This window comes from Humulus lupulus, chromosome 4 (assembly GCF_963169125.1).
Source record: "Humulus lupulus chromosome 4, drHumLupu1.1, whole genome shotgun sequence".
NCBI lineage: Eukaryota > Viridiplantae > Streptophyta > Magnoliopsida > Rosales > Cannabaceae > Humulus > Humulus lupulus.
This window is the reverse complement of record NC_084796.1, coordinates 243183905-243196936: the sequence shown is the minus strand read 5'-3', so window position 1 is coordinate 243196936 and position 13032 is coordinate 243183905. Positions and strand designations below refer to the sequence as shown.

At 29.1% G+C, this 13032-nt stretch overlaps 1 protein-coding gene across 1 annotated transcript; it reads right to left on the bottom strand.

The window, feature by feature from the left end:
- On the bottom strand, positions 1 to 7168 carry LOC133831471 (kinesin-like protein KIN-14L). The gene is made up of 20 exons (XM_062261773.1): positions 7046 to 7168; positions 6812 to 6899; positions 6352 to 6509; positions 6070 to 6216; positions 5719 to 5980; positions 5239 to 5339; positions 5072 to 5143; positions 4568 to 4669; positions 3948 to 4022; positions 3518 to 3599; positions 3241 to 3336; positions 2955 to 3128; positions 2761 to 2867; positions 2490 to 2668; positions 2248 to 2412; positions 1907 to 2157; positions 1658 to 1821; positions 638 to 1335; positions 376 to 554; positions 1 to 296 (listed from the first exon to the last, which is right to left on the bottom strand). Exons 2-20 carry the CDS (start codon positions 6876 to 6878, stop codon positions 220 to 222), a joined length of 3156 nt encoding a protein of 1051 aa, XP_062117757.1. The 5' UTR covers positions 6879 to 6899; positions 7046 to 7168; the 3' UTR covers positions 1 to 219.
- Positions 7169 to 13032: the final 5864 nt, after the last annotated feature.

Sequence of the window (13032 nt, the reverse complement as noted above, 5' to 3'; positions counted from 1 at the left end):
TACAAGAAAAATGAGCCTCAAAATTTTTATTACTACGAATTCCATGTCCAAAATGTTGTAATTACAAAGAGAAGCACTATCGTTAAATCAGTTAGTGAACTCTTATGGGCGACAAAGAGGTGTAAGCCTGCCTAGTTCCAAGTCCTAACTCAATTCTCAGCAAAGAGAGTTTGCTTCAAGTTGAAGCACCCACTTCCATTATTCTTATTCTCACAACATCTAAACCCATCTTTTACCGAACTTATTTGATTGGCGCACAGGAGGAGGTGTCTTGGCATTTCTATTGTCCTTGACATCTGAATAAAAATAAAAAGAAGACATTAGTACAGGAACAACATTAAGGTATGAAGATCATCAAAAGTTGCTAAGACATACTATTATTGTCAGCTGTATTTTCTCCAAGAGAAGATCTTCGATTCCCCCCCAAGTTCAGAACACCGGTAAGTGATTGCCTCCTCAAAGTTTTTCCATTAGTTGTAGCAGGAGATTTCCCATCATTGACATTGCTTGCAACTTTGGTGTTTAGTTGAGTTTCCATCAGAATCTGTTGGCTCCTGCAAAGTTCGAAAATATACTAAGTTTAAAATACGGTCTTCTTGACAACATGAAAAAAGGTTTACATAGATGACTTTCCTACCTTTTCTCAGAGCCATTAATCAGCTTTCCAATTGTTGTCCTCAAAGATTTTCGTATCTGGGATCCTTTTCCATTTGTGCTAGTGATCAAGTTGGGTGTCTGGTAATCTAAAGAAAAGGTAAGCTCATTTTGCAACAAATTCTGGAACTCAATTTTGGAGCGTGTTTGTGCTTCAGGTGTCTTTGGTGGTTGAAGGGAAGGAATCTGTGTTCTACTGTCTGTTTTCAATCTCTTCTGAACACTAGTTGGACTCCGAGGATCCTTTGGACGACTTACTTCTGCCTTGGGACTCCGAGGATCCTTAGGACGACTTACTTCTACCATGGGACTTCCATTGCTGAGGTTTCCAAATGACTTCATGGAAGCTTCAACATCTTGAGGTTGACCATATTTCTGTGTCAACAATGCATTGGGATTGAAAATATCATCTGGCACATTTGTCTCTGGAGTATCCTTTTTGAAAGATCTTGGACCTTCCAAGCTCGTTCTTCTCAAGCGGTTTGGTATGGAAGGGGTTCTGAATCCCTTCCTGCTTTCAGTGCTCATTTCATTCTTTGATGTGACACTATTCTCAATGCTCAATCTCCTAAGACGTGGAGGTGTTTTCTCCATCATTGGTCTTGGTTTCTCACATGTTCTGTTTAGCTGTACACTACTATGTGCTTCCTTGTTTGCCAATGCCTTCTTAAGATTCTCAACCTGCACCATTATGTTTCAAGTTTTCATACATTCAAAGACATTTTTACCTTGCTGACTTCAAGAAGGCAGCTAACTTAATAGGTATACTAATTTTTAACAATAAGATTCCAATTGAGGATAACAAATTCTCGTCACCTGCCGTTTGATAAATCTAAAAATTGTTGAAAATGGGGGCAAATAAAATAAAATAGTATGATGAAGAAGTAAGGGGTATTAGTTTAAATGCCAGAAAACTGTTTTTGCAAAAATACAATGTGCAGTAAACAGAGCCAACTTGAAATTTTTAAAGCTTCATCATATTACCAAATTTGAATATGTTTACCTGCTGTTTAAGTTGAATGACTTCGCTGCTTTCCTTGTTTGAGCGAGCAGCACCAAGTTCAACAGCCGAGGCTCTTTGAGCAAACTTTAAAGTACTAACTGTTTCGCTAAAAGAATCTTCTTCTGGACTCACATGGGCAAACATTAATGTTTTTGCGTGCCCACCTGCAGTAGAAATTTTGATAAAGTTAGTTCATCTATTTTGTGTAAAATAGTTGGAGATATAATGCATAAACCATCAAAGCACAACCTAAGGAGTCTTGCAGTAGCAGGGTGAGTTTGCTGTTTCTGTAAGGGATATGAGAATTCTTCTGAGCCAAGGCTGTAATTACATCTCCCAAACAAGATAGGGACTTGTTGATACACTGTGCCTCCTTTAGTCTATCCCCTGTAACTTCTGATTTGTCGACTCGTTCACTACCTGCAAGGTCTACCAAATGAAGGCAACTGCGGAGAGTACCTCCAGATGTATCTTTTCCATGCACGTGTACTGTGAGGACACTGCAGAAATATCAAAACAAAGCTCTTGGTAACATTGAAATGGGATTAACAGTAAAACAAATCAATAGATAATCCATCCAGAAAAATGACCTGTGTGAACGGCTACTTTGGGTGTTCATTGCAGTGGAGCTGACAAACCGGTTGACCTCACCATGCTTGATGAGGTTGTAAACATCAGCAGTAGACTTAACAGACCGCATTGTAGCATCTGGAAGACTTAGGCCATTATCAGTGGTGCAGCTGCGAATCTCTAATGTATGCTTTTGTTAAGGACAAAACTTTATGAAAACCAGTGAAACACAATTATAATTTAGTAAAATATGAAAGGATATTTAGTGGTTGATGAATCCTCTGCAAGCAGGTCTCGAACTTGCTCATTATATATTTCAACCATTTGAACAAAGATTTCATAACTTATGATATCTTTTCTCCTGCTAGAGGTCTTGAAGAGATCATTAAGCGCTAGATAATTGATCCCCACGTCAGTAGTTGAGCCACCTGAGGGACCACTCTGTCAATAAGAAAAGTGAGAAAGTATTGGTCAGTGTGAGCTTATTATTGTACACTGAATATGAAAATTAACCAAAATAATCAATAACTCACCATAGTATATGTTTTTCCAGATCCAGTTTGGCCGTATGCAAAAATGCATACATTATAACCGTCCATCACAGATCTGATTAGCGGTTGAGTGTCCTTGTAAATTTCATCTGAAAATGTGGGCAGTAATTGCGAAAACAATCAGATTAATGTCCAAAAACCATGCATTGGTTACCCTGTTGGTGTAACATTATTACCTTGGCTAGCAATGGGGCCAAATACCCTGTTGAAGTTAAAAACTCTTCTTCCATCTTTCCCAGGTTTTGATGGATCTAGCAGCACTAGTGAACCATCCTCTCCTATAAAATCTATTACACTTGTTGCTTCAGCATTGAAGGAGGGCCTAATTCTACAGTAAACTCGAATGTTACCTGAATTAAGACACAAAAATGGTATTTTTATTTTAGGGACAAATACAAAGAAAATTGATCAAATGAAAAAAAAAAGAAACATAAGGCATAATTTTATGCTATGCTTACTGACCTTTCAAATCCTGAACCATGTTGTATAAAGTTCTATTCTCTTTAACCACCTTTTGATATCCACGAGCAGCTGTAGACAGCTCTTGTACTTCAGTACCTGAAGAAGTAGAAAAAAAAAACATTTCACATTCCAGTATTTTAATTTAAACAGAGACTCAAATTATCTTATTTTTTGGTTTCTTGAGATATAAATTACAGTAACAGTGAGTAAATGCCAAAAATATGATCACAAGAAGAATACAAAAGGGAATAATCACTTCTATCCAACAACAACATACCCAAGAACTTCAAATCTCTTTGCAACTGGAATTGTAGCTCTTCAAACTCCACCTTAGTTCTTAACAACAAGGCTTTGAGATCCTGAAAAATGGAAAAAAAGAATAAGAGATGTAAATAAAACTCACTTTTGATGTATTTATTTCGCATTTTATCAAAGTTTACAAACAAGAATGTACTTAAGTCGTTATCTTAGTTCAGAAAGGACATTAACTTGGCTATTTGTTCAGCCTATTAATAATTTGTACATGGAATAACTACTTAAGATTAAAAGTAGAAAAAATATATGTGACGTAACTACATAATCCATATATAGGTAACTATTTATTTATTATTTTTTTAATGGCTGGATCACTAATTTAACAATGTGGATTATGTACAGGCCGAAAATCTGCTAGATAAACAGGACACAAAGATGAAAAATATGCATACCGTAAGTTCTTTTTCTTGTATTTGAAATACTTCCCTATGATGACAAGTACCCTTTCTCGAACAAGCTTTGCAGCACTTCAAAATCCACATAAGAAACACATTAGAATATTTGGTAACAATATACATACTGCAAAATGTCACGAGGAAATTCTTAAATACCAAGTTAAAAGTTCTATAAAGTAAAATTTAATTTATTCAGATTGTTAGATACTGTCGTGTTATTATGCATAAGTATACCAAATTAGACAAGGAAAAAGTTTAAATTCTAATTAGCAGTTCCATCATCTGCCAAACAATGCATTACTATAAGAAGACAAAATAGATAATTGAACTTCATATTCATTGGCTTTCAGTGGCACAACACAACTTTAAAATAATAAGTTTATAAGAAGAAGATGATAAACCAAAGTAATTAAGTTATATTTTAGATAGTAATGCTAACACAAATTTGCGTTTAATTTCTTATAATGTTAATTTATTGATGGGGTCAACCCAAAACATTTACATAAATTATGCCACTCAGAAAGGAGTTTTCAGCTACTCGTTGTATTGCAGATTAGAAGTAATAAAACTTATCAATCAACAAATCATGTGAAATGAATCACTAAACATACATATACCTTAGTGTTTTGTAATGTTGATAAATCCCCTAGAGGCTCAGTTGTTGAATGGAGTGGGGAGATACTCCGTTCTTTCAATACATCTTTTAACACTGAATGAAACTATTTATATATATAGAAAAAAAAGTATTTCAGTTCTGTTATTCTCTAGCTGCATGATGTTAGAAAAGACAGTATGTAGTACAATGGGTGAAATCAGTTCAATAATAAAGTAAGCAACCAGTCTATACATTGAAACAAATATTTTTGAAAATTTTACTTTGAGTAGATGGCTTTCCTTAAAAACACCTACAATTAAGTCAAATATATTCCACCCTAGCCCTACATGCCTATGATTAATCACATTCATGTTTTTTTATTCCACCCTAGTCTTGCCTCCATGCCTATGAAAATAGCTTCTACTATTTTATGTCTACTGCTTAATTTACACATTTAGGATATTATTCTCATCCTAAAATTGATAGAAAAAAAAAAGAGATTCTATCAGCAGTGAATCAGACTCACCTCTGGCAACTTCCTTTGAAGTTGTTCACCCAAATAACCTGACATGATCTTGCTGAATAGCTTGATAGGATCCTGTGACACGAAAGAAAAATATTACTCAACTTTTATGCCTTTTGGTATTTTGTTAGCTAAATTAAAATATAAAGTCAATACAGTCTTAATGATACCTCTCCATTATGAAAGGAAGCAAGAAAGTTTTCATCAATGTTTTCCTTTGTGCCATCCATAGACTCTACAAATAGCTTGACAATAGATTCGACCAAGGCCTCTGCCAGAAGAGTAAGGAAAGAGATGTATAGTCAATATTAGAAACACAGGAGATCTTCAATTACAGCAGTTATTGAAGATTATGTTTCATGACCAAACTAGAAGAACAATCCTAGAAAATTTATTATATCTCCTAATTTTTTTTTCCATTATTAACAAGTAATCTATAAGGAGTAGACCTTAGCTCCATAAAGTAGCAATGCAATAATAAAGCCATATAGCTTGAGAGAAAATTGACTCAAGAACCTTATTAAAATCAAATATATCATAATCGCCCTCAAAACATATCCCTGATCCCACCAGTATATTCAAATTAGAAGAAAAGAAAAGAGAGCAAATTTCACTATCTGTAACATTTAGTAATTTTCAGCAATTTTCACCTTCATTTTTTTTATTGTCACCCTCGATTGGTGGCTGTCTTTCACATGTGGTTGCCATATCCAAGCGTCTACAAGAATCTGCTGAGATTGCAGCTGAAGCTTTTGAATGCATCCTATTGGCAGAATGCATAACTAAAGGAGATTTTACATGTCTATGAAATCCATTCACGGCCACGCTACTTTGCTGTTTAGACTCGTGATAAGATTTAAGAGCCAAAATGCAATCAACAACCTTGGCTGCTGACCCTGCTTCCAACGAGTCCTGATATAAAAAGAGAAACAACAACATCATCAGATACAAATTATTAACTCTAAAACTTAAAAACCTTAAAATACTATTGAAAAATATACCCTTTCAAGATCAGAAGCTTCAAATGCGGGCAGCTTTAGCTCTTCTACAGCAACCAAGAAGTTCCGAACATTCTCAAAATACTGATAGGCAGGCAGTGGTTGTGTTTCCCGGTTGAGTAATTGTAACGTTGATTGACTCTCCACAACCTAAATGTTTTCCATTCAAGGTCATATGATTGAAGATAGTATCAACTCAAGAGGAAAATAATCTTATGAAGACAAAAAAGTAATTTACCAGCAACCAAATAAATTACAAAACAACCCGAATAGAAAAGAAAATACCTTGGGCACCGCTCCTGGATGAATTTTGTTAATGGCATTGCATAAAATGATACCATTTCTTAGACAAGAAATGAATTCTCTCTCCGAAGGCTGGTTCAGTAATCCAAGTGGACCAATAAGGCTTTCAAGCCATTGCACAGCTTGGAATCGCCTCCAAGCTGCAAATTTTAGTTATTAAAAGTCGATTAAAAAAACAAGAAAAAGCAAAACAAATAAACAGGCTTTAAAGTTTCAAACAAACAACTACATCCTAATAATATACAAAAAGATTCAGAAAAAAAGAAACTATATTCATACAAACTCCCCATTTCTAATGTACTCAAGCAACCTTACAAGTCCTTCATCAAAACGAAGTAGAAAAAGGAGTGAGTTGACATACATGTAAACCAAACATTACTTTTTCTTTATCAACTTTGTTACAAACCTGAAAACCATATAAAATACGTCTCAAAATACCAACCTGTTTCTTCAGCTTTTCTTGAAGCCATAGTAATATCATGTGACCCGGTTCTTGTAGAATCCTCCATTAAAACCCAACTCGTTATTTCCTGCAATAAACCCAACAGCTCATCAAAACCCCACAAACCATTTCCATTTCCACCACCCCCAGAAAACGAACTTTCAATGCAAGAAAGACTCAGAAATCAAATTTTGTTTCTTGGCAATCATAAAGAGAGAAAACGCAAAAACATACTTGATTGATGATTCTTTAAACCCTAATTAAGAAATTGGATTTTTGAGATTCTACTTATTTTTTTGGTGACCACTCAGAGTTGAGTGGAAGAGAAAGAGAAGACTCTGCTCAATTTCCGTTAATTATTTCTTTCATAACCCTTTAGTTTGGGATTCGAATCGTAACGTTATTAAAATGGGTGGGGCAAATTTTGAATTCAAATTTGTAGGGCCACACGTGCAAATGGTGACATAAGAGCGTAATATCAGCCGTTCATTTGTGGAGTTTATAATCCCAGCCGTTGGATCAATTTTCTTTGGGAAAGAAGCCGTTGAGGTTTGGGAACTGGGCCTCAAATTTGGGCTTATCGTTGGGAAAGTTTAAAAAATACCTTAACATTTAGAAAAAATAAGAAAAATACGGTGGATTACAAAAATACTGATTTTTTTTTATAAAAACCACAGAAGATCAAAATTATAAATACGGAGTGACATAATTATACTTATAAATATAAAATATTAAAATACACTTTTATTATAAATATTTGTTACAAATTTGTAAATATCTGTTATAAATTATTAAGCATCTATTACAGATTTGTAAGCATATGTTAAATGTTTGTAAATTACATAAACTAGTTACAGAGAAAAACAGCTTTGTAAACAATATTTACAGATTGTGTATCTTATAATTATTATGTTTTTCTAACAAAAATTTACATAATTAATTTATAAGAAAATGTATTTTGTAACCAAGATTTGCATAATTAATTTATAAATTTACTTAACGTGAATGTAACAAAGATTTATAAAATTAATTTAAAATTTTTTAAATATATTTTTGTGACAAAACTTAAAACTTGGATTGGGTTATGAATTTAGTTTGAAATTGAGTATTTATATATATATATCATACATAATTCTTGTTTGTTTATAATAATAATCATATTTTAATTTTAATTGTATATAGTTTTTTTTACTTTAATTATATATAGTTAACTAGTTATGAATTTAATATTCAAATTAAAATAAAAGATAATATGCTTACCAAAAACTTATATATATATATATTTATAAATCACTTTCAATATAAATATGACTTTAAACAAATTAATTATATAAAATAATATTAATAGAAAAAAAAGTCAAAATTTAGTTAGAGTTTTCATTTAATATTGTTTTAAGGGAAATTCACAAAAATATTTAAAATTTTAAAAAATATACTAAAAGCATGAAATATGAAAAAAATTACAAAAATACGAAAGAACATACTCATAATTATGATGTTTTTTTAAACAAAGTTTACAAATTTATTAACCATATATTACAATTAATTTTGTAAACAACATTTACAGACTAAATAGAAAAATGGTAACAAATAATTACATAACTATTACAAACTATTATATGTATTTTTGTAATTTTTGTAAAATTTCATATTTCAATTTTTTTTTTTTTAAATTTATAGGATTTTGTGTAATTTTTCGTTGTTTTAGGGCCTTGGACTTGGGCTTTGGGTTTGAATTCAAGTATTCATTACAATATTATTTTTAATTACTATATTAATATTAATTAATATATTTTCATTTATATATATAAATCTTAACCAATTTTTCATTTTATTTACTAAAATTGTCTTTATTATTTCTTATATAAATATTACCTAATTAATTGAGAAGTGTGATATTAGGGTATGTATTTAAAACTTACCATTTTAAAATCTTTTCTCTTTTTGGTTTATTTCAAAAAAATTATGAATCTCTGCCATAAAGCACCTACTATATACATTTCCTCAAACAATGCACATTTTCCCAAATTCAAATTCAAAATCAAAATCAAAACCCCAAACCTCTTATTCTCTCCATTCTCAACCGAAAACTCATACACTCAAACCCATTTCTATTCTTCATCTTCCAAACCGATGGTCTCAACGAGGAGCGCCGGTGATACTTTTTTCATAGACTCGTCGAAGAAGGAAGAAGAGATGGAGGTTAAGTCTGAACCTAAGGAGACTCACCAATGATACTCTTTAACGTGACTGTTTGTTTATTTTTATAAATTGAATAGTATATTTTGATTTTAAATTTAATATATTGGTTATTATTAGTAGCAATTTTGTTTATGCTCATGGTGTCATTTTTAATTTTTTGGATTGTTTTGTATGTTAATTTTTTTTTTTCTTTTTATGAATATTAAGTTATGTTTATATTTATTTTTATGAATATTTCATGCTATGAATATACAGCTAAGTTTATATTTATTTTTTGGAAAACATTGTTTATTTTGTCAATGTTAAATGAATATATTGTATTTTAAACATATTTGTTTATTTTTTAATTGTTATTTTTTGCTTTAAATTAGTATATGTGGTAAATGTACACAATTGTCATATTTTGTGTATTATGTTTTAATAAAATAAATAGTATTGTATATGTTAGACAATAACACTATTGTTAAACACTGTTTTCATTTATTTTTATCATGGTATAGTAAAATAAACAAAAATATTTTAGTTAGATGGGTAGATTATAATTATACATAGTAATTTTTTTAAATCTTTATCACTAAAATAAAAATTAAATAATACATTAAAATAGCATGTTATAGTTATATAAACGTTTTGTTAATTTATTGTTCAATGTGTACTTTTATAATAAATATTTTTATGTTTATTTTTTTTTACTATATTAGTTTATTAGATTAAATAATTTTATTTAGATAATTTATAATTGTTTTTTTGAAGATGGTTATTCAAATATTTCATGAATTGCTGCTAGTTAATTGTGGTATCTCATTTAATTGAGATAATAATTTGAATATTATATAATTACTATTTGATTTATTAATTGAATTCATATAACATTAAATATGGGAAATTATATATATATATTTACAATAAATTAGAAAAGTGGCTTAATTGGTGGGACTGTGTTTATATAATTATATTTAATAAAATAGTATATGTTGTATATAATTTTGTAAATAATATATGTGATATTATTATAGTAAATTCTTTGTGAAAAATTGTATTCATAGGAAAAAATCATTTTTAAAAAAAAAATACTAAATATGTCACAAATAAAGCAACAAAACTTATTTATCAATGAATAAACATTGCCATTTGGGGCTAGCAAAAGTAGTGGGATATGTGAGAGAGACAGTGTAAAAGGGGAAAGGGTTCAAATCTATTATATTAAAAAGAAAATGAATAAACCATTATTATAATACAATATTTATAATTATCATAATTAAGAAAAATGTTGAATATAATATTATTTTTGCAAATTAGTTCAAAAATTAATAATTTGGCACAATGTATTATTTGCACGTGCCAAGTAAAAGATGGTCAACTTGAGTTGAAGCTTGAAACCAAAAGTATTTTCTGTTACTTAAATACACATAGAGTTGTACTCCAGTTTACAATATTATTATATTATTCTTTTGTGAAATTTGCATCGAAAAATTAGTAAATAGTTTGAAAGATTTCACTTAACTTACTAGACTACTTACTGACTTTTCTCTTCAAAAAATTTATTAGACTACTCACTAAATTTTGTTGATGAAAAAATTATTTAGTGGCTTAAATGCAATATTTCAAACTATTTATTGATTTTTGACACAAATCTTCTTATTCTTTTTAACTCTACCATACCATCTTTCATCATGATGGAGTACAAGTTGTAGAAGATAAAATTACTACATAATAATTCATTCAGTCTTGACATAAAATATTTAAGAACTCACATTACAATATTGTGTTCAACCCTAATTGAAAAAAAAAGTTAAACAAGGATACAATTGTATCTTTGATCTCAAATTTGGTTTGTATACTTAATTACATGGAAAACTTATTTGATTGAAGAAAATGAGGAAATTACATATATGTGATTTTTAATAGAGTGTACAAAAATATGACTTTTTAAAAAAAATATTAATTTATAGTTTTTTTTTAAGAATTTTCACTTTTATGAGTTTATTTTCTCATATTTTAGTATAAAAGTTAGTTTATGCCATAGTTTTACTCTTAGTCAAGTTTTATTAATTTGGAAGGACATGTTTATAATTTGATTATTATTTTTTTAGCTTGTTTGTTTTTTTTTTTATATTATTTTTGTATTACTAATTTTATATTAAATTTTTCTTTGGTTGTTTTGCAATTTTTTTTGTAATATGAATTATGTTTTTTTTTTTATTTATTATAAACATTATTTTCCTTTTTTTTAGATTGCACATTTCTTTTTTCAAATCATGGGTAAGGTAATCAGTTACTTGATTGATATTTGACAGTTATGTAAAAATAAATTAAGTCATTTCCCCTTCAACTCAAAATATTTTATTATTTATTATTGTATTTATTTTTTTACTATACATAAAAAAATTAAATCAATTTTTTTGCTCTATTTTTTTTTACATTATTTTTAAAGATCATGACTATTTTTTCCTTGTTTGGGTTAAGTAACTAATAACAATCACGTTTTCATATATGATTTTTTTTTTCAAATTTGAATGTCTACATCAGGGTAACTGGTTACCTATTCATGTTTTTATATCTGTTTTTTTCCTTCCAAATTTGGATATTCTTATCAGGGTTACTGGTTACCCATTCAAGTTTTCATATTTATTTTTTTCCAAATTTAGATGTTCCCACTATGGTAACTAGTTACTCATTCACATTTTCATCAGATTTTTTTTCTTCTTCAGATTTGATGGATGTTCCTATCAGGATTACTAGTTACCCGTTCATGTTTTCATATATATATTTTCTTCAGATTTAGATGTTCCTACTAGGATAACTGGTTACCCATTCACATTTTCATATAATTTTTTTCTTGATTTGAATGTTCCCATCAAGGTAACCAGTTACTCATTCACGTTTTCATATTTTTAATTTTTTTTTTCCAAATTTGGATGTTCCTAAAAGGGTTACAGTAAAAAGAAAATGTTGAATTTTTTTTTTACATATAGTGGAAAAAACTATAAAAAATTACAATAATAAAATAGTAAAATAATTATGTAATGTTAAAATATATGTGTGGAAAAATAAAAATAAAAGAAAATAGAAAGAAAAAAGAATAAGTACAAAAAAGAAGAAAAATTTGAAGGAAAAATGAAGAAAAAAAGGGAAAAATAGAAGAAAGAAAACTAAAATAAATATGAAAAAAAAACAAAAGAAATGATGAAGAAAAAGAAAGGGAAAAAAATCAGATGAATGAATAAAAATAAAAAGAAGAAGGAGAAAAATAGAAAGAAAAAAAAAGATGAAGGAAAAAATTGGTAGATAAAAATGAAAAAAAAATGGTGGAAGAAAAAAAGAAAGTAGAAAAGAATAAATACAAAAATGAAGAAAAGATAGAAGGAAAAAAAAGAAAAAAAACTGAAAAAATATGAACAAAAGACAAATCAATACAAATGAAAGAAAAAAAATAGAACAAAAATGAAAAAAGAAAGAACAAAAACAATGGAAAATGGAAAGAAAAAAATGAAGGAAAAAGTTGATAGAAAAAAAAGAAAAAAAGTAAGGAAAAAGAGAAAGAAAAAAAAAATGAAGGAAAAAATAAAAATTTATTTTGGTTTAAATTTAGCTTCCATATTTTAGTTCGTTACTAATTGTATTTCTCATATTTTAATTTTTTTTCTTTAATAAATTTTTTTATACAAATTAAAAAATATATAATTCTCATATTTTTTGTACATTAATTACATAAAAGTTATATTTTTGAAAAATTCTAAAAACGAAATGACAAAGAGAGCCAAAAATTTAAGAACATTAATAAATACAAACACACGAGATGCCTATTGAATTCTTAAACCCCATAACCCCATGGTCCTTAGATCCAGATATAAGAATCAAATAATGCAAGAAGAAAGACTAATGAAAGTACCTGATTTTTTAAGTTCTCTGTGATGAATGTAGTCTTCGTAATTACAATTTCAAATTGCTCAACAGTTTGATCTTAGAAACTTCACAGTGCCTTCTTTGTGTGACTGCAGGGGAAGAGAATAGTGAAT